The 27,532-nt window shown below is 32.7% G+C and overlaps 3 protein-coding genes and 1 long non-coding RNA gene across 7 annotated transcripts; all 4 read right to left on the bottom strand.

Moving 5' to 3' along the window:
• Positions 1-1,627: 1,627 nt before the first annotated feature.
• Positions 1,628-5,675, bottom strand: LOC106367546. Its single transcript, XR_001273882.3, has 2 exons — positions 2,628-5,675; positions 1,628-2,116 (listed from the first exon to the last, which is right to left on the bottom strand). It is a non-coding gene; the product is annotated as an uncharacterized LOC106367546 (long non-coding RNA).
• A 7,424-nt stretch (positions 5,676-13,099) lies between these two features.
• On the bottom strand, positions 13,100-16,058 carry LOC106367544 (tetratricopeptide repeat protein 38). 4 transcript variants are annotated; one of them, XM_022691006.2, is made up of 15 exons: positions 15,929-16,039; positions 15,760-15,843; positions 15,448-15,600; positions 15,270-15,390; positions 15,096-15,197; positions 14,868-15,011; positions 14,696-14,790; positions 14,482-14,611; positions 14,294-14,401; positions 14,111-14,217; positions 13,981-14,032; positions 13,813-13,902; positions 13,650-13,734; positions 13,500-13,564; positions 13,100-13,396 (listed from the first exon to the last, which is right to left on the bottom strand). In XM_022691006.2, the coding sequence occupies exons 3-15, from the start codon at positions 15,471-15,473 to the stop codon at positions 13,313-13,315; spliced, it is 1,209 nt and encodes a 402-aa protein (XP_022546727.1). In that variant the 5' UTR covers positions 15,474-15,600; positions 15,760-15,843; positions 15,929-16,039; the 3' UTR covers positions 13,100-13,312. The 4 variants fall into 4 exon arrangements, with proteins under 4 accessions (XP_022546727.1, XP_022546726.2, XP_048596878.1 ...); XM_022691005.2 differs by having other exon boundaries at positions 13,650-13,710; positions 15,270-15,368; positions 15,760-16,058; XM_048740921.1 differs by having other exon boundaries at positions 15,760-16,053.
• A 1,594-nt stretch (positions 16,059-17,652) lies between these two features.
• Positions 17,653-18,791, bottom strand: LOC106367543 (glutathione S-transferase U13). The gene is made up of 2 exons (XM_013807334.3): positions 18,302-18,791; positions 17,653-18,174 (listed from the first exon to the last, which is right to left on the bottom strand). Exons 1-2 carry the CDS (start codon positions 18,626-18,628, stop codon positions 17,818-17,820), a joined length of 684 nt encoding a protein of 227 aa, XP_013662788.1. The 5' UTR covers positions 18,629-18,791; the 3' UTR covers positions 17,653-17,817.
• A 1,089-nt stretch (positions 18,792-19,880) lies between these two features.
• On the bottom strand, positions 19,881-22,976 carry LOC106367541 (hydroxyproline O-galactosyltransferase GALT4). Its single transcript, XM_013807333.3, has 6 exons — positions 21,666-22,976; positions 21,353-21,576; positions 20,996-21,286; positions 20,614-20,916; positions 20,418-20,525; positions 19,881-20,323 (listed from the first exon to the last, which is right to left on the bottom strand). Exons 1-6 carry the CDS (start codon positions 22,471-22,473, stop codon positions 20,114-20,116), a joined length of 1,944 nt encoding a protein of 647 aa, XP_013662787.1. The 5' UTR covers positions 22,474-22,976; the 3' UTR covers positions 19,881-20,113.
• Positions 22,977-27,532: the final 4,556 nt, after the last annotated feature.

The following is a 27,532-nucleotide window of genomic DNA, read 5'->3' as shown; positions in this document are numbered from 1 at the left end:
CATTCCGCGCAAGGCGCGGATCTTAACCTAGTATTTTATTATTGCAATATCTTTCTAAAGAAATAATAATAATAAGGTTATACAATACTTCTATGTAAAAAAAACTAATATATTTTCATGTATATTTTAATTTTACTTATTTTTGATAATCTCAAAACAAATCATGTGTGAGTGAAATAAAATTTATATATTTATAAACCCAGTCTTTAAAAATGTCATAGAAAATATCCCAAATTTATAAAACTTGCTTAAGATATATAATAAAGGCAACACCATGTATTTAAATGATATTTTCAAATAATATTAAAAAAACCAAACATGGCGCCGGAAAATCCCTAGCTAATAATATTCTGCCACATGATAAGTGTTTACAAAACTAAAAAAAATAAAACAAGATAATGCTTGAAACAAGATAATGCTTACAAAAAAGATAACAATATAATTATCGAAACCCACAACATTATCCATAATCCTTTTTAATAACCCATGATCATTTGTTTTCTCATGCAATTTTACTCTAAAAACTAAAAACAATATTTGTTTAATAATCTTAATCAGTTTGGATGGTATGGTTAATTTGATAAAAATATCTACATTCTTAAACAATCAATTTTTAGTTGTTATGTTATTTAACTAACTTTCGAAACAAATTTTAAATTGATTCATTTTTCACATTATATAAATCACGAACAGGTTTAAATTGTATAAAAGAAAAGAAAAATATCAACATATTCAAAAAATATATATAAGATCGAAAAATAATTCATGATTTGTATATTAAATTTCAACTGTAATTACAAGTAATTTACATACTTTTTTAATAAAGGTATATTAAAGATAAAAATGTAAAATAATTACATTAATAAAAAATATTTTTATTGATTTCTAATAAAAACTAAAATAGATATTAAAGATTAACATTATTTTTACTTTAGAATAAATTGAATATATTTACACATATATTAAAACATAACATAATTTCAATTATTTTCCACTTGCTTGTCCGCCCGTAGGGCGGGTTTACCCTAGTATGGACATAAGGAAGAATGTCCTTGTTATGATACCTGGAAAAACAAAGGTGGACCAAAATAGCCATAATATCGAAAGCAAAAATTATAAAATATATACTATAGTTTTCTCTTAATATAAGTTCAAAAGATAACATGTTATAGCTTTCTTTTGATAAAATATATGTATTTGGTCATGCTTATTTTAATTATATAAAATAAACTATGAAGTCTCATTTCATTGCAACACTCAAGTTATGGCATGAATACAAATCAGCTCTCTGTTTTTTTTTTGTGCTACACAAAACGGCTCTCAATAGTCCTATAAATGCAAAATAGCATTTGCTTCTTTTTACTACATATTTTGTTTTGGTAAGTCATCAATTATATATATTGTTTACAAAAAGGCCTGAGTATATATGTGCCTGGGTTCGATTTTCCAAGATCTGAAGAACTAACTTATGCATATATATAGCTCGACTTACCCCTCGTTAATTGGAAAACGTTAGTACTAGAAAATATAGCGTTTCTTTATCAATTGAGATTAGCCATGTATATGGTCCATGGATATAAAAGTGTTATAATCTTATATATCCAACTAACAAGGGAAACATATAAAAAGTTCAACAGATAGTAGTATATATCATACACAAGTACCAAATTTTACATCTGATAAATGATAAATATAAATATATATGACAATACAGCACGAAACATATGTATGAAACGAAGAACCATAGAAAAAAAAAAAACACTATATATATAATTTAAAGTCTTATAATCTAATCAATGGCGAGGCCGTATGAGTTTACATTTCTCGGAGCGTGTGCACGTAGTTCGTGAGCCGTTGATGGATTGACAGCGTACGGTGGTAACGCAACTAAAAGAAAAACAGTTGAAGGAGCGCGGGGGGCAGGGCTGGCAGGGAGAAGACAAGTATACTCCTGAAAGAGGACGGAACTGACCATGTCCAGGACGATAAGTGGTCGCCATGTTTTTAAATGTTTTGGCGCGGCCCTTGCAATGCTTCGTTTTGCTCCCTCCAGCCGCAGTTTTGGAGCTTCTGTTTTCACCTCCTTCCAAAATTCTGCTCTTCTTGACCGACTCTTCTGCATCACGCATACAATTGCAATTAATAGCACCATCAAGCCTTTTTGTAAATTCATTGGTAAGTAAAAGCTTTCTATCTATATATTGAACTAAAGTAACAAAGTGAAATAGTAAGCACGTAACTGAATAACATTTTTGTAACTGAATAATATACTTCACTTGTGTTACAAAAAAAAAAATAACGTACTTCACAAACAACGTACAACGAAGTTTTAAAGAAATCGCATAGATACTTAGAAGTTAGAACTGTATTTTATAAAAGTTAAAACAGTGATTAAAATTTAGGTTATTTATTTTGTAATACAGGAAGATATGATTTTTTTATTAATCTGGAATAAACGACTCATAAAATACGGTTAAGAAAGAGAGATGTCGCAAGGTATGGTTTGCCAAAATTATAGAATACTTGTACCAGGATCAAAATCTTTTAATGTTATCGATTAACATTGTCTTATACTAGTAATAACATATAAATTGATAAGTAAAAGATGAAGAAAAGAAAAAGCTCACTAAGTTTACGGATTTCCGTTTGAGCACCAAATGCTTCATCCATGTGAAGCGAAAAGACCAGGAGAAGAAGAAATAGCACTGAAGAAACTATAGAAGACATCTTTAATAATTCACACGTATCTCTTGTAACCTGGCTGATCACTATAACTCACGTTGATACGTTTATATATAGTATAAAGAGGTAGAGATAAGAGAGAATTTAACATATGGTAGAGACTTAATTAAGCCAAAAAAGAGAGTGGTCGAGATAAGAAAGAGAGTGCTGAAGCTGTGGTCGACTTATTAGTTGTCACTAGTTGGTTTTGGGTTTTAGTGGTCTCCTCCGCACACCATGTTTTGGTAAACTCGGTCTCAGTGCGTTGCATTGCATTGTACTTTCCTTTTTTCTATAGTTATTTTTTGTTAACTACCAAAATAAAGGAGTTGACGCTTGACTTGAGAATTATTACGTATAAATTATAAGGGAAATATAATTATATTCGTGTTTTTTATTTGAATAAAAATATTAGTTTTGCGAGATAGATAGATTATTCTAGGACGTACTTGTTAAAGAAAAAGATTATTCAAGGACGTACTTGTTAAAAAAAAGGATTATTCAAAGATGTACACAATTTTTTTTTTGATAACTGAAGAGTAAATTTCATGTCTCAATAGATCTAGACTAATTTTCTGGGAACGTATGACCTACGAGTATGCTTGCGCACCAAATTTGCAATTAGACTGAAAGCAAGAGTTCATATCCGTGTGAATGTTCAAAGGCATCGTGAAATAATTTCTTCCAGCACGATTCGAATTCGTAATTTAGTTGTAGAAAGAAGTTTGTCCTTATCATTGGGCTACGATGTTCAGGATCACGAGTTTTGAAAATGTAGTATTTTACTTTATATACTTTACACATATAACATTTAGAATGTTGTATACTTCAATAGGATTATCAGTCTCAAGTGGTTTTTTTTTCTTTCAAAATCAGCCCCAAGTGGTTTTGCCACAAAAATAAATACTAATACGTATTTATATACTGATCGTAATAATACTACGAAAATGTCTTATAGCTTTTACACAACCTTAGAAAAAAATACATTCTAGAACTAGACTAAATTAAAAAATAAAATTCAAAAGAAAAAGCAAGTGTCACTAAGAGACAATATGGGAAAATAATACACACGTTCAAAATGATAAGATACTTCTATAATTTTAAGAGGGACAAAAAGACCAAGACTTGAGTTCTCGAATACACGGGCTGCGTGTGTAAAAAGGAGTGGACCACATGCACGTTGAAAATTCTATCTGAAAAGATCCATATTTTGGCATCTGCTTATGTCTGGCACTGTCGCTAGAGAAAACTCCGCCAGAGCTAATATTTGTCGTGGTAATACCCGTTTCTAGCTAACAATTCTCTTATATTATTACATTATAGTATGATCGAGAGTTGTGTTGTTAGTTTATGTAATCAGTTCAACCTTTTGATTAAAGTTGGCTGTTAGTTTGTAAAATATATGCATGCACTCCTGAATCCTGATACTGTCACACTTGATTGTGTAATAGCAAACCTACCAATAAGAAAAACGGCTGTTTATTGTTATAATGGAGCTAACCATGTTATGGCCATAAGATAGATCTTTGGACAATTCTATAGAATAGCCTTTATTAAGTTTTTATCACACAAATAGTTCTAAAAAAACTAGGTAAAAAACCTACGTGATATCGCGTGGAAACTCATTTAAAAAAAATATATATCACTTTATAATTTTAATTTTTATATAAGAAAAATTTTAATTTTTTTTCAAAAAAAAAATCTCATGTCGAATATATGTGTTTCTATTCATTTATAGATAATATAAGAAACTTATATTTTATAATTTAGATTACAACTAAAATACAAATATGTCAATACCAAAAATATAAATCTTCTATTAATTTAGGGAGGTTTTATAAAATTTTAAACAATACTTAATATTTTTCGAATTAATTAAAATAAGCAACACGCTTAAATTTAACCATTTACTAATTTAGTAAGTAATTTATAATGACAAGTATTACTTTCATGATTTTTGAAACTGTGTAAATCTATGTATTCTCAAATCATGATTATATGACAACTTTAAGAGATGTTGTACAATACATATTTTTATTGGTAAATCACACACAATTTTCTTTGTGCATTATTTTCATTTTATTTATTTAAAAAATTGATCTTTGACGAATTTAACATAAATATTTGCAATTGTTTTATACCTAAAAATAGATGTATTAATATAAAAATTTAAATCTCTTAAATTTTTTACATGGAAAGTTGCATCTCTTAAGTTTTATAACTTGAATATTTGTAATTACTAGTTTTTGAAAAAAAAATATATGATCCATTTGTCATGTTCATGACACTTTCACATCCTTTCGGTCACGACTTATTTGCACTTTTTTGGTACGTTCATGACACTTTCACACCCTTTCGGTCATGATCTATTCGCATAATTTCGGTCACAACTCGTTTGTAGTCTTTCGGTCATGACCTGTATGCACATTTTTGGTCATGACACATTCGCACCTTTTTAGTCACGACATGTCTGCACCCCTTGGATCATGACACGTTTATACCTCTTAAATCACAACACGTTTGTACCTCTTAGATTATGACACATTTAAGATCAAAACAAATTTGTACCTCTTCGTTGATGACACCATATTAATATTTATAACTGTTTAATCAGGATAAATGTAATAAATTTCATCTCTTAAGTTTTTAATATTAAAAGTTGTATTTATTAGTACTGAGATAAAAAATTATGTCTTTTTTATTTCTTACTTTGCTCATATCTATTTATTATGACCATTTGTATCCTTTTGGTCACAACCTATTTGCACCGTTTTGGTCACATTCACGACACTTTCACATTCTTTCAGTCATGATCCATTCACATCTTTTTGGTCACAACCCGTTCATAGCCTTTTGGGTCACGACCCGTTTACACATTTTCGGTCATGAAACAATCGCACCCTTTGGATCATAACATGTTCGTACCTCTTAGATTACGATACATTCATACCTCTTAGATCAAAACAAATTTATACATCTTCGTTGATGACACCATATTAATATTTATAATTGTTTAATCAGTGTTAATATGAAAATTTTCTTCTCTTAAGTTTTTAATATGAAAACTTGTATTTGTTAGCATTGAGATAAAAACTTATGTCTTTTTTGTTTTTACTTTGCTCATATCTATTAATTAATATTTCATAAATATTTGCAATTTTTTATATTTAAAAGTTAGTGTATTAATATGCAAATTTGAATCCCTTAATTTATACATAAAAGTTGCATCTCTTAAAATTGTTTTACATTAAAATTTTATTTATTAGATTTTGGATTAAAGTTGTATTTTCACTTTTATCTTACTCATATATATTTATTATTTTACATAAATATTTACAATTATTTTATATCTAAAAATCAGTGTATTGATATAAAAATTGAACCTCTTAAGTTTTTAGATGAAAAGTTGGATTTATTAATTTTTAAGATGAAAGATTGCATGTATTGCTTATGAAAAACACACAAATTTTAAAACTAATACATTTAAAAAAAAAACATACAACTTTTGACATTATAATGAAAAGACACAAAATTATAGATAAACACATCATTTTATAATTTGACAACTTTACAAAACTCATTTCAGTTTTTTTTATGAAAAGACACTTTTCAACATTAATTTGGTTGCTAAATTTTAGATGAAAAGTTGTGTCTTTTACTTTTCTTTTTCTCATATCTACTTATTATTTTTTACATAAATATTTACAATTGTTTTATATTTAAAAATCAGTGTATTAATATAAAAAACTCAATCTTTTAAAACTTTTATATGAAAAGTTGTGTTCAGATGATAAATTGCATCTATTACTTATGAAAATATACAATTTTCAAAACTAATACATTCAAAATAAAAAAGAATGAAAACGTTCCAATAAATGTGAAAAGATGCAATTTTTCATCTTAAACATTGCATTAGTTTTAATAGATTGTGAAAATATATAAAGATGTGTATGGGTTTGATCAAAAGTTCATTAATGCTTCTACACCAGGAGGTCTGGGTTTCAATTCACGGAAAAGTCGGAATTATGCGAATTAATGGAGAAACGGCATACAAGAGATCTGCAGCATGGCGCAAGGAGTACCGTCAAGCATGGATCCGATAGGGCGGCTCAAGTGATGCAGTCATGCATGAATCCTCATAAGGCATGTAGAATTATCGGCTGTAGAATCGTCTGTAATATTTCTCAGAGTTTGTAATAGCATAATATATCAACCGTTAAAAACAAAACAAAAAGTTAACTCTAAAGGCATAAATGCATATATACCTTTCAATAAAAACGTTTTTGGTCATTTTCCTCTTTGTGGATCCATTTTTGTGAAAATAAATTAAAAATGGCTATCTAAGAAAAAATTTCTAGATATCTTTTAAGCTAGAATATATATACAGATCACATATGGATTTACACAAAACTTAAGGGAGTTTTTCAATACTAACCCATCTTTCAAGTCAAACCTAAAACTAACATTTTTTGTCATTACTGTTCATCAATAAATTTTCTATATTATCCCTATGTTTTTGAATTATTTACAAAATTACCATTGTTATTTAATTTTTTTATTAAATTCGAAGTTCACAAAAAAACAAATACACCCACACCGTTTTTTCTTATTAACAATAATGCTATTATCATCAATTCTTTCAACCATCATGAACCACCATTTTTGAGCTCATAAAGCTCTATAATTCAATTTCAACCACTTTTTCTCATTCTAAACCAACAAATCTTCATTTTCTCTCATTTCCTCTACATTTCCATCTAAAAACTCTTATAACTTTCATTTTCATAAACACAAACTTCATATTTTCAAGATTCTTCATTAGTGAATCGTTAAAGGCGGTTCTTTTTGTTCATATTTGGAGTTTGGACGGTTGAGAAAGTTGGAAACAAGCTTTACACCAGAAAAATATAACTATTTACATGGTTTTCATCATTTTCAGATCTGTGTCGAGATAGTGGATTGTTTTATATGTCTACGCCTATATGCAGACGTAAGATGCGGTCTACTTGTCAACGCACATGTCAATTTTGCATTTGACCAAACAATTTTTTTTTTGTACCGCATACTTCCCAATAGTCTTCGTCTTTATCTTGGACAACAAAAACAAAAATTTAGGTAGACTTACTAAGATGTCTACGTAAAAGAAGTTAGTTTTGCATTTGACCGAACTTTTGACTTTTTATTGTAGACTTCACCGGAAGTCTACGAAGTGTAGACTGCCTGAGAAGTTTGCTAAAGATCAGTTTTGCATTTGACCAAAACTTTGACTTCGTTGAATATGTTACTTTCGTGTTTGACTAAAAAGTTTAAAAATTAATTAAATTTTTATTAAGTTGTAAACTTCATATTCAGTCTTCTTATCTTAGAAAAAAAGGTAGACTACATGTGAAGTCTACTATTTTATTTTGGTCAAATGCAAAACTAACCCATCGAATTTGAGAGTAGACATCAAACGAAGTCTACAAATATGTAGATGTTTGTTTCCATTTTACTCGTAGAAAGTCAAACTTGGTCAATTGCAAAACTAACCTCTTTCAAAAAAATCAAAAATGTAGACTTCATATGAAGTCTACTTCCGAAAGTCAAATCATGGATGAATTTTGGTCAGTTAAAAAAACTAACAATTTTGAAGTGTAGACTGAAATGGAAGTCTACATGTATAAAATCATAATATTTTTCAAATATAGAAAGTAACCCGTAAAAATTTCAATTGCAAAAACTAACCCAAAGAGTGGACCTATTTGATAATCTACATTAGTAAACTGAAAAAAACGTATACATCTTCGTAGATTGAATATGGAGTCTACGTAGAAAAATATATTAAAAGTGAATTTGTGTATTATTCATTAGTTTTTTCAAGATTTTTTTTTGTTTGACAGTGTGTATTAGTTAATTCTAATGGGTTCGTGTGATTTTAAAACAAAATCTGTTATAATTATGAAAATTTAATACTTTTGATTTAACTATGTTGTTAGCTAATAATTGCAGACGTATTTGTAAGTCTACCTTTATAGTTTTATGAAACATGAAATATTTCTCCGCTAATTATGTAAACTGTATTTTTTTCCGGAGATAGCTCTCTTACATGTTGTATACGGAGAATGGGTGGTGAAAGATTCTTTGTGGAAGTTTGTGGTCAATAATCAGAAAGGAGGAAGAATGTTCCTTGTGCATGATGGTTGTACACATGGTAAACTTCTTGCAATGGCACAAGAAGATTATGATCTGGACAACAAAATGAGAAGATGGTGCTAACCAAACGTCATTTTACAACAAATGACTCCGAATATGTGAATACTCTTCTTATGCTTGTCATGAATGATCGACAAGTGCGGAACCTGATTGAGTTCTCTAAGACACACTTTGTACGCCTTTGTGTATCAAGCCAGCGCCAAGTACACATGGTAAACTTCTTGCAATGGCACAAGAAGATTATGATCTGGACAAGAAAATGGAAGATGGTCCTTACCAAACGTCATTTTACAACAAATGACTCCGAATATGCGAATACTCTTTTTATGCTTGTCACAAATGATCGACAAGTGCGGAACCTGATTGAGTTATCTAAGACACACTTTGTACGCCTTTGTGTATCAAGCCAGTGCCAAGTACACTAGAAATTTTTGGATTGACTATATGTTCGATAATAAGTGTAGACGTCTTTGAAAATCTACAACTGTAGACTGCAGTTGAAGTCTACGTCGTAAATTCTATTAAAAGTGCATTTATGTATTATTCATCATATTTTTCACGATTTAATTATTTTATAGTGTATGCTAGTAAAATTTTAATGGTCTTGGATGAATTTCAAAAGTTAATGTGTTATAATTATACACTTGAATCTTATTACAAAAATTTGTGATTAGTTTTACTCTTGAAACTTCTTGGAAAGTTTGTATAGATTTTCTTCCTCTCACATGTGTGTTAGTAATTATTTTAGCTTATGGTGGTTTTACTTGTTTGGTTGATTAGATCTTGTGAAAAAGTTGATATCTAAAAAAAAATTAATAATATCATACAAGTGAAACACAACTAAAAACGAATACAATGTTTATAGGTTATACATTAAAAAATTATTTAAAAAATAATATTTTATTATGAGAAATTATTACAAGGCAATATATTAAAAAATGTTTCTGAGTATGTTTGATTTTTCAGATGTCTCAAATAAAGTTTTGGAAAAGAGTACCTGCAAAATAAGATAAAGTTATGAGAAAAACATAAGATAAAAAATTAAATTATATTTTAGTAGACTTTTTATTAAGTTTACGTAAAGTTATTGTTTAGTAGACTTTATTTGAAGTCTACACTAACAAAAAATTTCATATCTAAAAGTGTACATTTAGAAAATTTGAAAATACTTTGTTCTGGAAAAAATTTCAAAATAGTTTTTTTGTCAACCTTGTAACAAAGCAAAAACATAAAGTATGAATAAATTTAGTTCAATATAAACACAATAATATCTTATAATGAATATATGTAAAACTTACATTTTTGGAAAGATGATTTGAAAACTTTGGAAGAGAATACCTGCAAAATAAGATAACATTATGAAAAATAAGATAAAATTAAAATCATACTTGAGTAAACTTCTAATAAAATATGCTTAAAAGTCAAGGCTAGTAGACTTCATACCAGCGCTAACTTTTAAGTAGACTTCTTTTGAAATTAATTTAAATATAAAAACTTTTAAAAATATAATTTAATAGACAAAATAGTAAAAAAGTAAAGACAAAGAATTTGAATATGTAACTTTATTTAAATATAAATACTAGAACACATATTTGAAATCTATAGATGTAAACCTTACATTTTTGGGAAGGAAAAATAACAATCATGGAAGAAAATCCCTGCAAAATAAGATAAAATTATTAAAAAAACATAGGAAAAAACTTTGTGGTTTAGTAAACTTCGTATGAAGTCTACTAGCTTTAGTTTATAAGCAGACTTCTTTAGAAGTATACACTGTATGATAATTTTCAGATCAGAAAAAATCTATACTTTTTGAAATGTGAAAATAATTTTAAATCTGAAAATACTTTACAAAATGAAATTTATAAGGTAAAATAGTAGCAAATTAATGCAAAGAGCTTGACTTATAAATTAATTTAAATATAAACATATAAATAAATATTTAAAATCTATTAATCTAAGACTTACATTTTTAGAGGAGAAAATGAAATTCATGAGTGATAATACCTACAAAAAGATAATATTGTGAGAAATAAATAACATAAAAATACACATTTGAAATCTATAGATCTAAAACTTACATTTTCTAAAGGAGAAAATGAAAACCATAAATTATAATACCTAAAATGACAAGATAATATTGTGAGAAAGACTTGAGAAAATTTTAGAGAGAAAGAAGAGAAATGAGAGAGTTTTAGAGAGAATGGAGAGAGTTTTAGTGAGAAGGAAGATAGTTTTAGAGAGATATGAGAGAGTTTAAGAAACTTGTGCAGCCACTTTAGAGAGAGACTGTATAAATTTTATTTATATAAGAAGACAAAAATGTAACTAGGTTAAAATTTACGACACTGTAGACTTCTTCTGAAATCTACTAAAATTAAAATTTTGGAGTAGATTTTACTGTAACATATTAGACCTGTTTGGAAGTCTAATTCAATAATTTCATTATTGTTGTTTATTCTTTATTAGTTTAATATATGATTTACTAAATTTATTTGTTTTATTTTTTTAATAGTTATAGTATATGCTTTTACTTTTTTATTCTTAAGGAACTCAACTTAGTTTAAATCTAATAATTTTTTTGTAAAAAAAATTGAAAAATGTAGACTGAAAAAGACGTCTCCAGCTAAATAGATTTTATTGTAGGTATACGAAACCCTAAAATCTCAAACCCTAAATGTTTTGCTTTATAATAAAAAGTCTTAGTTACTGTATCAAATATCAAATTATACAAAATATAAACTACTAAACATTAATATACAAATTTAATTCATTAAAAAAAATCTAAATCTAAATTTAAATCTAACCCTAAGAAATCTACCACTAGAATACATAACATGGTATGACCTTTTGTTTCTAAACCATATTGTCTAACACATGGTTACCAAATTAGAGTATATTCTTTAAAATTGTTCAATTATATAAAATTTTAATTTATTTACTTCATATTGATTATTATTTTGATGATTAATTAACAATATCAAAATAATTATTTTTATACATTTTGAAAATTAAATTATTAGATCAAATTACGATGTAGACTACAGAATAAGTCTACACCGTAGACTTTTTAGGAGTTTTACATATATATGTAAACTTCTTTCTAATACATGTAGATTTACTAAGGATATAATTGTAAAATACATTTCCGTTTTTTGTTTGGTTATAAGAGTTACATAATGTTTTTACCATCCCTTTAGGTTGGTTTTGCATTGACTGAAAATGGTGTATATTTTTAAGTTTGACATGAATATGTGGGTTGGTTTTAGCAATTCTCCAGAAACTTAAAGCCATGAGTAAAAGTCTATAAAGTAAAACAGTATGTACACCACACATATTCCAAAGGATTTTACTCTTCATATTAGAAACGTGTAAACATCTTATTAAGTTAATTATCAAGAAGCAACAGCCAGGGCCAGTCTATGGCATAAGCGGGTGAAGCCGTGGCTTAGGGCAAAAAAGTTTAGAAGGGCATATTTTAGTTGTATATGTTTTTATTGTCAACTTTTTTTTTTTTACTTTTTACAAATAATTAAGGTTTGTAAGGTTTTCTTAGCTAAAATAGTACTTGTGGGAATAATTAATCAGAATAACATTTGTCGGATCCTTTAGCAATATTTATAAACTTGTATTAACAAATATATTTGTTAATTTCTATTTTAGATTACAACTAAAACCTTAATTAAAAGTTAGCTACTAAATAGTTTTTCGTGTTGTCTCTTTCTTCAATTCTTAGATCATAGTCTTAGTATTGACGAGAGGTACTTGACTAATTTATTAATTTCTATTTTTTTATAAAAAACTAGAAAATTGTGATGAGAGCAGTATCACGTATTGACATTATTAGGAGTCGTTACGAGTTTATCCTTCTTTTGTGTTCACTAATCTTAGTGATAGTCAGTTGAGACTGTTATTTTCGAAAAACTTAACTACATAAGTTTAAGTAGTGATATGAATGAAAAGATGCAAAAAGATCGATATTTCGTTAATAAGTATTTTCTATTATATTTTTTTGTAAAATATTTTAAAAATTATCTTCTTTAAAGAATGTAATTATTATTATTTATTAAATAAAATATCAAAATTATATATATATATATATATATATATTCCATATTTTAGTAGTTTAAGAAAACATTAGGATAAAAAAAAGCAAATTAAAAGCAAAAAATTATGAAACAAAAAGGAAAATAAAATAAAAATTTATAATAATGACATTCTGCATAATATTTTCAATTCATTAAGAATACTTTTGTAATTAACTACTTTAAAATTAACATGAGAACTACACGTAAGAAACTGACTTCTCAAATAATATTATAGAGATATAAATGCATAAATTTTTTTGAACTGGCTTAGGGCATTATATTATGTTAGACCGGTACTGGCAACAGCAGAGTTAAAAATAAGAAGATCCCAGCTTCTTAGCTCTCTCTCCTGCACTCTCAGCCTCTGCATTGCCTTCCATGTCACAACTCTTCTCCTGCAACCACAAACACGACATCGTTTTTTTCTCATCATCAACATCCATTGACACATGATAAAACTCTGCGAGGTCCTGCTTGAGAATGAATTATTATGTTTACCAGTAAACGCCACGTGAAAGGAACACCATCTCTGACCTTGATCCTCTCTTTTATCACTCCTTTGGCTTGCATAACATCAGAGCCAGAAGCGTTCATAGTTATATACTAAACAAGTAATTACTGATTTTAAGATTCTACAACAAGCCGTACCAGTTGAGGATTGGCCTGTCTTTAGCAACAGCTGGCACCACATTTCGTTGAAAACATCAATCTGTTCATATGATGCTCCAATGATCTATTATCAACCATCAAACAGAATCAATTGTGTTTGATCCAGAGAGTTTTTGAGTTACTAGATGTAGATTTCTTTTACCTTGTAATCAAAGGCGTTAAAATCTGAACCAAGCAGTTCTAGAGCCTTTTTGTAGTCACCCTTTGCGTATTCATACACAGCTTCTCCGAGCTAATATGAAAAGAAAACAAGACTGATATTGAGGAGTTGTTAGAACAGAGAAGAAGTTCAAAAACGGAAGGAACAAACCTGAATCCCTTTCTTCATCACCTCTTGTTTCTTCTTGTTCATCTTTGATAGTCTGCATGAACAACACAGGTTCACAACAAATCTGGTACATCAATTAGAAACTGTAGACTAACATAAATTTCACGCTAACCGGAGCTTCAGACCCTCTAGTAATTCACGAGCTTTTGAAGTCTCTCCAACCTTGGCTAGTGCCCAAACAATCAGTATGTCAAGGTGCCATGACATATACCAGTTTTCCTGATCATTCCAGCATATCAATAAAACACATTGAACAAAAGAACACACATATCAATCCCACTAGTGCATGGTTAACCTGATCAGTCAAGCGAGCTGCAAGGAGTTTTAGACGGTCATCAAACGAACCTTTGAGAGCATCTCTTACATCCAAACGCAATGACAAACCGATAGCATTGAGATAAACCTACATAGATGCAGACATTTTGAGTATTTGGATTAGAGGGAAGTAAAAGCATAAAAGTTCCTAATCCAAATAAGGATTACTTCAGGAGGAACAGCGTCGCCTTTCTCCAATTCTTTCCAGATGTGATTATCATAAATCTCCTCTATTTTGCTCATTGGTGACCCTCCTTCCAAGTAACAGAGAGCAATATGCCACCAATTGTGTGTATACCTGACAATTTTTATACATGTTTTGCGGAAAAAAAAAATGTTTACAGTATGTGATGACTGATGAGTCTTCAGGAAAATGGTTTACAAGAAGGATGAGCAAGAGTGCCAAGATTCTGAGAGTTCTTCCATGAACTCCACTGCTTCTTTAAACTGACATTCATGTTGAAGAACATGACACAACTGCAACAACAAAAAAGTATGATAGATAAAAGAGCTACTGAGTGATAACAGAGAACAACATTGTCTGAGGTACTCACACAGTGATGTGCCCAGGCGTCTTCTTTGTTAATCTCATAGCCTTTTCTGGAAGCTGCAGCAGCTTCCTCCATTCGACCAAGTTCTAACAATGGGAACGCAAGCATACCGTGTATGTAACTCTCTTCTTGATTCACTGGTAGAACCTACAAATATTAAGCAGATACAATCAACTTTAATAGCCTTTAGACCGTGAATCTGTTCAATTCACTGTGAACTTAAGTGCTTACTTGCTGCACAAGACTCAAAAAGGGAGCAGGCTGTCCCATGTAGAAGCATAAAACCTGAGCTCTCTTCAGAGAAGCCAGATCCTTAGGGAATCTTGTAAGTAGCTACAGAAACCACAACGGCTCAGAGATAAAACAAGAGTGTGTAATAATGTTTCAGGTAAGTAAGAAACCAACCTGGGTGTGCATTTCAAGAGCCAAGTCATCATCCCTGTCCTCGGAGCTGAGATAACTAACAGCCTCGAAAACAGCTTTCTCATAAGATGTAGATTGTTCCTGAAGATAAAACGAATTTATACTAGGAAAGGATCAGAACAAGAAAGCAGTGAATATATATATATATAAAGAGACTCACAAGATTGGATCTTGCAGCTTCAACATAGGTATTAGCTTTGGAATGATCCGATGAGGAAAGGTAATGAGCAGCTAAAACGTTGCCCAAGACACAATCTTTGTCGTGGAGTGGTGCTTCTAGAATCACTTTCCAGTTCCTCCCATAACTAAGAACCTGACCAAAAAAAATACACGATCAAAAAACAAGAATCACTGAGATGAAGTTACAAAGATCGAAACTTTGAGCACCAAGAGCCAGAGAAAGCACATCAGAAACATAAAATCTTCTGTCTTTGTTAAGTTTGTAATGAAAGGGTAATAACTGAAGAGGAACCTGATGAAAGTATGAGTCAATTGCGTTGATGCATTCATCGGAAGAGGCATTAACCTCGTAACCCCACCGGACACATCTCAGTGTCTTGTCCATTTTAAAGAGAAATTAGAAAAAAAAAAGACAGAGGTTTAATCAAAACATGAAGGAGACAGCGAGATTTGCATTTTACTTGTTGCCATCAATCAATCAAGTAACACGAGTTCGTCTCTTGCGGATCATGTGACGTGTTGCACTTTGGTTTTTCGCTCGCCTCTTTTGGATAAACGTATTATCCGTTACTCTTTCTCTCTACATGTGGGGGTTTTAAAACCGAACCAGATATTAAACCGGTTAAGTTTACCGATCATGGTTCACTTTATTTAAAACCAGGACTCTTGATACACCTTTGATTTATTACAAGTTTTATTCTGAACACGTTATTACATTACATCGTCTCCAAAGAGGTAATATATATGTTCACTGAGATTAGTACTAAGTTACCAGAGGCGTGCCTACAGTGTATTGAAAAAGGCATTCGCATTAGGCCCCCGAATAATATTACATTTTTAGGGCCCCAAAATTTAAAATAATTTCTAGTTTAGTTGGTTAAATTTCTTTCTAAAAAAAACTTTCCATAAGAATCGAATAACTCAATTTCTAAATCTATATATATTTTTATAGGACATAACATAGCATATTTACGTAATAAACTTATTTTTGTAAGTGTTAAACTTATGTATTTCGCGAAGGTGATCTATCGTATTAGAAAAAAAAAAATTTTATAGTTGTATGTAATTTTTTTTTAAAAACTTGCCTTAGATCCCTAAAACCCTTCGCACGGCACTGTAAGTTACTAACCACCAAGATTATCGTGTAGTATCATGAATCAGATTTACACTGCTATAATATATGTTATATAAAATAAAACAAAACAACACTGAATTGACAGTATTGACTGACGCACAGAGACAAATCAAATTATTCTTATTAGATGAATGCACAGAAAAAAGTTTCGGCAAATACATCTATATAATTAAAATTGAAATATATTTTGAAAATCATCCTTAAAATATTATTTTATTTATGTCTAAATGTCACCAAATTAATATCATAATATTTTTACCAAAAACAATAATCTATACTATTATTTGATCGAAGTAAATTTTTGTAATGGAATTTTTAAATGTTATAGTGGTTAATATTGTTTATAGCTTTAATGAATAAAATGTATAAATAAACTAAAAAATAAAAACGAAATTTTAATTGATTTTGATTAGATAATTGATTAACATTAAGAATAGTTTCCGAAAATATAATTTTATTATGATAAAAAAACGATCTCTCTCTTCTTTTAGAGAGAAAGTTTCTCTTCTTATGGGTAGATCTTCTTGTGTGATTTTTCTGATGTGAGTAGCTCTTTGATCTTCTCCATCTGAGCTATTTCGATTGATAGTTGTTAGTGATTGATAAAATTTGATCTTGATGATAATCTCGGTTTCTCCGGCGTTCTTCTATGTCGGCGGAGGAAGGATGATAATCCATGTGTCGTCACATGTCTTTTATGGCTTTAACATTTTTTTGCTGGCTTTTCTTTCTCTTTAGGTTTGCTCATCGTTGGGCTTTATATAATTATGTGTGGACTTTTCATGTCTTTTTGTATAATACTTTTTCTGTTCTAAAATATAAGATATTTTTATTTTTTTGGTAATTTTATTTATTAAAAACTGTGTAATCAATTAAATTTAATAGTTCTATTTTATAATTGGTTAAGTAACTTTTAGTTTATAATTTTAATAATACTTTTAGATAAAAAGTAATTTTTTTAATAAGTGTGCACTACATAAAACATCTTAGGAAGATAAGGAGTATATATCTTTGAAGTTAATAAAGTTTTGGTCAGTGGAAAAAAATATATATAAGAAAAATATCAATCAATATAAAAGTGTAAAGGAACACACGTGTGTATCAAAACACTACTTGAGAACTTAAAAGAAAGAAAATCTCAAAGACAAAAAAAACACCATTCATTCATTATTTCATGCATTTAAAACATTTTCATACATCGCTTATCGAAGCATATCACTCAACACCAAACTTCTTCTTTGCGAATGCAATGAACTCTTCCACGGTAGGCATGTAAGGCTTGACAGCTTCATGGGCCCTAAACTTCTCGGCCCATTGGATCAACCCAGGCGTTGTTTCTTCCCGGAGAAACTTGACGCCAGAAAACGCCTCGATCACAGAGACAGGTCCCAAAATGGTCCCACAAGCAATGTCGAGGAAGCCAATGTTCTCTCCTCCGAAGAACCCTAGCCCTTTGCTGCTCTTCTGAAACGCCTCTTCAAGCGTCGCCAAACACTCCATCAGCTTCCCCGCCGCCGCCATCCTCCCTTCGTCGTCTTTTGCTCCGCCCACCGCATCCAACGATTCAAAGATCTGACGAAAAAAAGTTTCAAACTTGTCAACTTCAAAACATAAAGTCTCAACCTTTAGTCAAAGACAGAGCATTTGTAATAAAAGAAAAACAGAGATCCATTGAGTTCGTTCTAAAGTCTTTGTGTACCTTGTCGTCGACGAAGAGAGCCCAGAAGCGAGCGTTGGCACGTTCGTAAGGGTGAGAAGGAAGGATGGAAGGACCGGAGGACCAAGCTTCATCGACGTACTGAACGATGTTGAGTGACTCGCAGATGGAAACATCGCCGTGGATGAGAACAGGGACTTTCTTGTAGACGGGGTTGGACTTGAGAAGGAGTTCGCTCTTTGAGTTGAGAACATCAGGTTCGTCCAAGTACTCGTACTTGACAGATTTCAAGTGTAGAGCCACTCGAGCCCTGAGGGCATAAGGGCTCGACCAAGAACCTATGAGCTTCACCGTATCGTTCTGAGCCATCTTTTTTTTTTTCTTATGGTTTTTTATCGATCTAAAGGTGATATTTCACTTGCTTGAGTGTGTGTGTGTGTATAAATAATAGAGTTATTTGATGAGGCTTGTGAGAGAGAGGAAAAGAATAAAGAAATGGAATAAGGAGACGTGTTTCTCGTTGGTATGTCGCATGGCAGGTGAGTCAAACGTGGTGTTCTCGTACATATTTGATTTTTCTATTCCTTACCAACTAAATAATAGTGTGATGGCTTAGATGTTTTTAGTAGATCTTTCTACATTTCGAAGTGTTTTATGTTATAGAAGTTTCACACAAATTAAAAATACATTTTAAAATATTAAAAATATATTGTTTTTAGATTAATTATTTTCTATAACCTTTAACCAGTAAAATTTTAATAATACAATTTTTTTTAAATATACAATTTACCATTATTACTAAATAAAAATGTTTTAAATTTAAAAATTATATCTCTAGAAACAAATATTCTCTTAAAAACATTGATCCTTTTGTGACAGAACTGAGTATTATCTTATATTTTACTCACGTATGATTAGTCTTAGGAATGAGGACTATGAGATATTGACGACGGCTGCAACAAATATTTATTGGGGCTAGTGGCTACCTAACTCCTTATTTTTTTTTTTGTAACTTTGACCTAACTTCTTATTCATATGCATATAATATAGTAAAATCCATATCAATCTATAGATTGCAAATAAAATGGTTAGTCAGCCACAAGCGAATATACCCATCAAGCATGCCTTGAAGGAAGCTGAAAAAAACCGACACTTACAAAGACTTTAACGCTACCTGAACACAAATGTATCCTCCGATTTACATAGGACCATTAATTAATGAGGTGATTAAGACAACATGTGGGGAGCATCGACTTTAATCATTTGATGCTACACGTTTTTTTATGACACGGTCTGAAAAAAAAACAGTTACTCAGTTTGGTAACTGTCTTAAAAAGTAACATGCTGCGTCTTTGCTTTGTGCTTCCTTTCATACAGTAATTAGAATTCAGCATATTGTTCATATTCCTATTTATAATCATCACAGCACTAAAAGGTTTAAATTCACAAGCTTCCCAGAACGTTAGCCAATCTTCTTACCTAACTAGCATTCTATGAGGAGATATATAATCCCTTTGCTACGATTTTAGTCACCAAATGCTCTTGTTAAGCATCTTGACAATAACATGCTAGCAATCATGTAGGTGAAACAGAGTAACTGAAAGGATTTCAACTGTTCAAGTTGAGGGATATCAGACTTGCATATATTTTGTAAAAACAGCAAAAACAATTTGACCTCTCAGTCATTTCAAGAGCCCTTCATTACATAATATTATATATAAGATAAATTATAGTTTGTTCTATACAACAGAGATCTAAAACAGTTAGCTCCACGAAATCCCCCCATCTGCTTCTTCATTTTCCTTTCTAACGCAAAAAATCCAGAATCAGGCCAAAAGAAAACACAATGTTAAGTCATCTCAGGTTGCAGCAATGTGGCTTCCCGAGTCTCTGCAGCTTATCCCACATGCAAATCATCTGGCGAGGCGACTGATAATGAGCTGTGAAGTAGTCTTCAATGCATCCGAACTGGCAGAACTTGAGGCTGTGAACAACTGCCACTGGTCTAGTCTCGTTGAACTTCTCCACCCACATTCCCATGCTCACATCTTCCATCTTGAATAACTACAATAACACAAAAAAAAGTAACAACGCCCATATAATCAGCTGCTATATTCATTATAAAGAAAACATATTTTCATGTTCTTGAACAACTTACTCTTAATCTCTGCTGTTCAAAATCATCGACGATGAACTTAGCTATGTCATATGACAAGATGTAACCCGGACCATTTGCATATGGAGGATAAGACTCTTCTGGCCATTCCTGATGCAACAAAGATTGTCATCCCCTCTTTCATGTTACTTGTTACAGCTCTACTGAGTTTCAGGTACTACAAAATGTAAATCTTTACCTCGTATGTGACAGCCCATTTACCAGTGCGCAGAGGCTTATGGTAGAAGTTAATGTTTCCAATATAAAGGCTATCTCTTCCCTTAACCTTCTCTGCTTCTTGTATCACAGCATCAACTCGTACAAACGTATCATCGTCACATTTCATAATATACTTTGCCGCCACTGTGCTAACCCCATATTCGCAGATGGCAACCGTCTTGAGCACAACGAGGTCATAATGATCCATGTACGGTACTATCACAATATCACCAAAGTACTCGGCTTCTTTCTTTAGATCCACATTGACTTCCTTTCTTGCGTGCTAACAACATAAACAAATGCAGTTAAACCAATGACACTATATGCTAAAAATGGTATTCACTTTCAAGAACTGTGCTTACCAATGCAACAAAGAACCGTGCAACAACTTTTGACGATTTGACTAGCTTTTGCTGCATCCATGACTTCCTCACAGCCATTCTCTCTGCAAAATGGTTACCAGCAGAGAGAATACCGATGAAGAGCTCCACAGGCTTCTGAGGTAACGAAGGAGCTTTCCATCTGCTTTGCATCTCGAGATGCTTCTGCGGCGCGAAACTCGGGTTTGTAGAGGGTAAAGAGGAAGCATATACCGAATGCACATCAATGTTCCCCTTCACTGCTAATCCAGTAGCATCCTCTAGAACAAATCCCTGTAACATCCATTTACATCAGTCAACGTTAAACCTTTTTACAGACAAAAAAAGAAGAGAACTTACGGTTCTGTAAGGGAAGGATGTGATATGTCGTCCATTAACGCTGATGTGGTAACCTTCCATCCCAGCTCGAAGGGTAAGAACAAAGAGCTTCCCTTCTTCAAAAGGGTATGGCCAATCATGTGTTATCTTCCTCCTCCCACCCATTAGCCTTTTCAACCACCATGTGTTCTTTAATTCATCATCATCATCCCTCTTCCACCTCTCACACTTCACCTCTCCGTCAACTTCAACAAAAAAAAAACCAAATAAAAATCGAACCTTTAAAAAGTCAAAACTAAACAATTGTTTTAAAAGTCAAACAAGAGTCAAATACCAGAATCTTGGTCATCACTAGACGCACGACCATCACAGCGCAAAGCAGAGCCCCACTGCATCCTATAACAAGTGTTCTGCTCAATCACTGGTCTCCCACTCCAGTCCCCTTTAATCCTCGGGTTGAAATGGAGGATCCGAGGCGGGTCTTCACCCTCCACCGCCTTCAGTCCCTGCAGCTCCATCATGAACTGCGTCACCGCACCCTTCCCATCTTTCTCCGCGTGGGCCCACTGCGGCGTGGCCACGACCGTAACGTGAGATCCCAGCTTTAACCCGCACGGCAGAACCAAGATCCGGCTCCGGTTTAAAAACTCTGACCCGGTAATCGAAACCGAATCCGGACATTTCTCCGTCCGGTTCCGGTTCTTAACCGGTTTTTCATCCGGTTTGCTGATTAAACCGGAATTAACCGCGTCCCACATTTTCTTCCCCGTCGCAATCGCGTGCTTCGCGGTGACGTGGAAGAGCGAGAACTCGTCGGTGGATCCGCCGCCGTCGAATAAACTCTCGTTGGCGAAGATTTCAGAGACGGTTTTGAACTCTCGCATTCTCCTCTCCGGTTTACGACCCGGTCTAAGACGGTCTACTTCTTGTTCTGCGATGATAGCCCGGTTTGCTTCTTTACCAGCAACCATATGTCTCGGCAACGACGAAAAAGACCCGTCGTCGGAACCGGACCCGGTTCGGAAGATGAAAGGGATCTCGAAGCTCATGCAGAGGAGGTAAAAGAGCAGGAGAGCTAACAGGAACTGAACAAGCCCGATTCGGTTCAGTGAGGCGGAGTTGTCGAGTTTAGTCTTCTTCATTGCTCAACAACAAAAAAAAAATCAAAATCTAAAGGAAACAGATTTGGGAGAATCAGGAAGGAGAGAGAGGGGCTTGCAAATTTGGGTAAGACATTAATGCAGAATTGACATTTACTAAGAAGAATGAAAATGTTGCTAAAAGGATTCAGCAAAGGGCGAGACTTTTTTTTTAAAAAGATTTATTGGGTTGGGTTCCAACTTTAAGGCAAAACTAAACTGGAGAAGGAAACAAAACTCTGCTTTGAACAGCAAAATATTAATAATTCTGTGCTTTTTTGCGAGAGGTCGGTAACCGTGTGAAGATGGTAAGGCTAGTTACTGTAGAAAACTACGTCGTTTGTATCGAGTTCACACACTGGGAACTGGGAAAAAAAAGTACTGTATTATTTTAAAATATTTAGAGTTTGTGTTTATTTGTGTGTGAATGTGATAAACTTACCTCCTTTTTATAAAGCTTTTGAAAAGCTTTGATATTTTGTCAAGTTTAAGTTAAGATTATTCCTAATTATTGAACGTTCTTTGTGTTGCAAAACTCCAAATACGAATACAAAATAACCGCTAATTACGTTTATTAGTGGGGTAAGTTTCGGTTATATTTTTCTTGGTCCAAATTCCGAGTTGAGAAATATCACATGAAAAGTGAAATCTTAGTTTTGTAATAATATTTTAGTGTGATTAAAATAAAGACAGCCAGGTAGTTTCGAGAAGGATGCCCACCACGTATTCTCAAAAACGTAACCATTTTATAACATTATTTGGGAAGTTTTATATCTCGTTTCACATGAAACCATTCGTTTATGCGGTTTGCAAAGCTAGACACCACCAATGACAACCTACTTTAATAGTTGTTCATGTCGTCTAGTTTCGTTTTCACCGTTCAATTTCCAAATTCAAATTAGTAAAAGGTCACGGAACCATTTACTACAAAATATACAAAACACCTTTGAAACATATACATTTTGTTTTTCTTAATATATTATAAAATTATCGAGTGTTTGATTGTATTTAATAATATGACCCATGATTAGCATGTGCTAAAAGGTATTTGCGTTTACTATATAGTTGAATTCTTCAATATATAAAACGAAGCTTGACCAGTAATAGGATCGGTCCGATCTTTCAACACACTTAGAGCATCATTATCCCATGATTCCTAAGTGAATTTCTTAATGATTATTTAATACTTTAAATATACTTAAGTAAAGTTAAGAATTCTAGTTAAGAAACTTCTTTTTTGAATGATCCAATATAAGTTTTTTAATTAGGGGCTCTTAAAAAAAAATTTAAGATACAATTTATTTATTAACTAAAACATATTAAAAGATAATATTTAAAACATAGATTTTTTTTTAAAAAACATAAAATAAAGACTAGTACAATAATCAAGAATAATTTGAAAAAACATTCGAGTTCAGTAGTTGTTTCCATCACGTCCAAATTTACGCCATATATGTTCAACCAAATCATTTTTCAGTTGTTGATACATCCGAGCTTAGTTGTTGTCTTCACCACGTCCAAATTTACACCATATATATATATGTAGAACCAAAAGTGTTGTGATTAAAGAGAGAATATGACTTCACCATGTCCAAATTACAAGACATCACTGTTTCCTGTAACCAAACAAAAGATGAAGCCTTTACCCTAAGAAACCAAAAACAAAAATATCCAGTGGAGCTTAATTGATCAGAAGCAGAGATGTTTCGAATATTGAATCCACGATGGATGGGGCTTACCTTAATGATACGGGTCTTCACCACTGCTGTGTTCACCGCTGCGTTCACCACAGTCGTCGTCCGTGGCGGTTTCGATCGGTCTTCTGACGGAGAACACGACAAATACCGGAGGAGACGCCATGAGGAAAGTCGTCGTCATCGTCTGTTGCTGTTTCGATCACGGTTCTCAGGAGATTACGAGAAACGATACCAAATGAGAGAAAAAAAAAATTAGAATGGTTCCCACTGATGTTAGGAGTTTTCAAGGCTCCTAAGACAAATGTTGTAGTATAAAAGATTGTCGAACCAGTTCTGAGGGATATCAAAGCACTGAGAATGCAAGTACTCACTTAATCTAAGTGCAATCAATGATTTAGATGGGTTTTAAACTACTACTAAACTAGAAAGCAATAACAGAATGAAACTTTCTTGACTAAGGGAAAAGAGAACTCATGGGCATAGGGATTAGACCTTGGGTGATCAAGTATCGAACTAAGGATGGCAAATGATCAATCAAACTATCAACCTTAAGCCTAGACACAATTCTAAGCAAGCTCTATGTCTAGATGAATGCTCATTTGCTAACATATCTCAAACATCAAATGTCTTTGGTTGAATAATATGAAAGCAATCATTACTAACAAGTCTATTAGCTATCTTAGTACCTTTAACAACAAATGTCTTTGGCAAAGTATACTAAAAGCCTAGGAGAGTTGTCTCGGGCATTTCATCGAACACCTTTCGGGTGAGAAATGCCTAAGGATCAACAACTGAGTGGCCAACTCAGAAGATGCATTATGATTACTCTACTAGCAAAGAAATATGAATGATCTACACTAAAACATCCTAGCTCTAACCTAATCACCCTTAATCTCCCTAACCCATGAATTCAAAAGGTGATTACTCACTAATCTCCATGATTCCTCTTAAACCCATATTGGATTTCAGATTAATCATGTAGAGAAACACAGGAAATAGATAAGAACACAGAATTCTCAATAATAAACTGATCAATTCATTCAAAAAGATCCCTTTCCAAAGGTTTTTGGTGGTTTTTCTAAGAACAAAGATGATCTGCCTCCTGGTGGCTTACAGAGTAATAAAACATAGGTTTAGAAAATAAAAACGTGCATAATGAAATGACCAAAATGCCCTTGAGAAATCACAAGTTCGAGCAGAAACAAAACACGGAGCGACCTCAGCCCGTCGCTCCGACAAGTCGCTCCAGGCTTCGGGAGCGACCTCGCTGTGTCGCTGCGAGAGGTCGCTCCGGGCTCGTTCTCGCGTCTCCGGGTGATGAAAACGCGAGCGACTTCTCCCTGTCGCTCTGGTATGGTCGCTCTGAGCTTCGGGAGCGACTTCAGCACGTCGCTCTGGAAGGTCGCTCCGAGGTGTAAATGTGTGTCTCCAGACGTGAAAACGCGAGCGACCTTGTGCAGTCGCTCTGGATGAGTCGCTCCGGGATGTGGTGCACAACGACCTCATGCCGTCGCTCCGAGAGGTCGCTCCGGCTGTGCTCGTCCAAAGATCACTCTTTTCACCTCTTTTGAGCTCCAAATAACCTTATGTGGTACTCCAGTACCTAATAGAGACTCATGTATGCAAAATGCAACCTAAACATGTCTGAATCCTAATCTATATGATGAAAATGCTCATGGATGAATGGATAAAACAATGCAAATATGCAAGATATCAACTCCCCCAAACTTGTTCTTTTACTTGTCCACAAGTGAACTTTCTAGAACTCATAGGAAGAGAGGTTGAAGGTGGGAGCACATAGCCAAAAGAAACACAACTAGCACACTCTCTTATTACACTCTAGCTTCTCTAGGCCTATCTTAACTCTTTTTGTTCTTACACTCATCATCAAGCATCCACACATTCAAATCAACCAACTCTCACATTCATTAAGCACAAAACATCAGGTGAATTCTTGCAAATGGTCAGTTGGTCCAAGTCATTTGGTTGGGTAAGGGAAGGCTTTTATTCAAGTGATTCAAGAGGTTCAAAACATATGATCTTTAAGGTGGTTTACTCTCAAAACAAGTAGCCTTGACATTGCACATAATATATCTAAGAAAGGGACCAACTCATGCATACAATGCTCAATCTCCATTGTTCTACCCTTTTCCCAAACATATCATTACACAATCATTCCCAAATGTCAAACCCAACTCACATCTCTCACCAAAAGATCTTAAGAACTTTAACTCTTTCTTTTTGAAATCTACAAGGGATTTTTCTACAACCTCAAAACATTTCTTAGCTCCTAACAACTTTGCTAGCCCCCTTTTCTTTCTTTTTTTTTTTTTTTTTCGATTTCTTTTTTTTTTTTTTATATATTTTTTTTTTTTTTAAGTTGGGGGCCAAGACTTTTCAAAACTAGAGCTAGAGGTTCTCTACTTATCCCAGAAAATCAATTCACTTAAGCACAAAGAGTCTATCCTTTTTATTTTTCATTTCTCCCAAATCATGATCACAACACTCACCCTCCCACCTATAGCTAGACAAAAGAGTGTCCAATCTAGCAAAAATGAAGATCAAGCATTGTCGTTCCCGATACTCTCAACATTATGCGCATGTAAGACTTTCCGAAGAAGGCCTCACTCATCAAACAATGAAAGCTTAAAAGGAAGGAAAGGTTTTGGGAGTGGTCTACCACTAGAGTTTGTCAAAAAGATTGGCATAAAAGATGTGACAACTCCAGTGTGTATAGCCATGACTCAGTACACAAGGGACCCTAAGCAAGAAGCATTAAGTTCATTCATTTCTAATAAGGTTGTAGTTGGCTTCAAAGACTGAGTTTCAGCAATCAACAAGTTTCAGGAAGAGTTTTCAAGGCTCGAAACATACAAGTCTTTTTGAGAGGTGCAAAAGCTAGTCAAGTGCAACGTAGTGTTCTTTACAAGGCATTCAAATCATTGCTCCCAATGCAAGTGAATGCAACCTATATGCTCTAGACTCTCCTAAAAATGCAAATGATGCAAACTAAATGATTGATTTTTTTTTTTTTTATCTATGCAAATAGGTATGCCATGCATGACTCAATGAAACAACATCAAAGCAAACATGATCAAATACTTGGTACCTCCCCCAAACTTGAGTGACACAGTCTCTGTGTCGTCAAGTAGAGAGAGAGATACCGAAAAGAAGACTAATATGCAAAAATGAAATGGTATATACAAGGGAGTGTGGTGGGTTACCTTCTATAGGGAATGAGTAGAGGGAGATGCTCCCTCCTCGTCGTCCTCAGGTGGTAACTCTTCAAGGTGCTCATCAGCAGGGGTGTCCATCTCTTCAATGTAGAAGGCTTGCCCGAACACAGTTGGTTTCCTCATTTTCCT

This window comes from Brassica napus, chromosome A9 (genome assembly GCF_020379485.1).
Source record: "Brassica napus cultivar Da-Ae chromosome A9, Da-Ae, whole genome shotgun sequence".
NCBI lineage: Eukaryota > Viridiplantae > Streptophyta > Magnoliopsida > Brassicales > Brassicaceae > Brassica > Brassica napus.
The sequence above is the reverse complement of the archived record's forward strand: the minus strand, read 5'-3'. Positions and strand labels throughout refer to the sequence as shown.

Coding starts and splice junctions, on each gene's coding strand:
- LOC106367541 (XM_013807333.3), bottom strand. CDS start 22,473: ATGAAGAAGACTAAACTCGACAACTCCGCCTCACTGAACCGAATCGGG. Junction 20,917..20,995: donor CACGGTTCTTTGTTGCATTG/GTAAGCACAGTT, acceptor TTATGTTGTTAG/CACGCAAGAAAGGAAGTCAA. Junction 20,526..20,613: donor AATGGGCTGTCACATACGAG/GTAAAGATTTAC, acceptor TTGTTGCATCAG/GAATGGCCAGAAGAGTCTTA.
- LOC106367544 (XM_013807335.3), bottom strand. CDS start 15,852: ATGGACAAGACACTGAGATGTGTCCGGTGGGGTTACGAGGTTAATGCC. Junction 15,369..15,447: donor AAGCTGCAAGATCCAATCTT/GTGAGTCTCTTT, acceptor TTTTATCTTCAG/GAACAATCTACATCTTATGA. Junction 14,402..14,481: donor GCGACGCTGTTCCTCCTGAA/GTAATCCTTATT, acceptor GCATCTATGTAG/GTTTATCTCAATGCTATCGG.
- LOC106367543 (XM_013807334.3), bottom strand. CDS start 18,628: ATGGCTCAGAACGATACGGTGAAGCTCATAGGTTCTTGGTCGAGCCCT. Junction 18,175..18,301: donor CTCTCTTCGTCGACGACAAG/GTACACAAAGAC, acceptor TTTTTTCGTCAG/ATCTTTGAATCGTTGGATGC.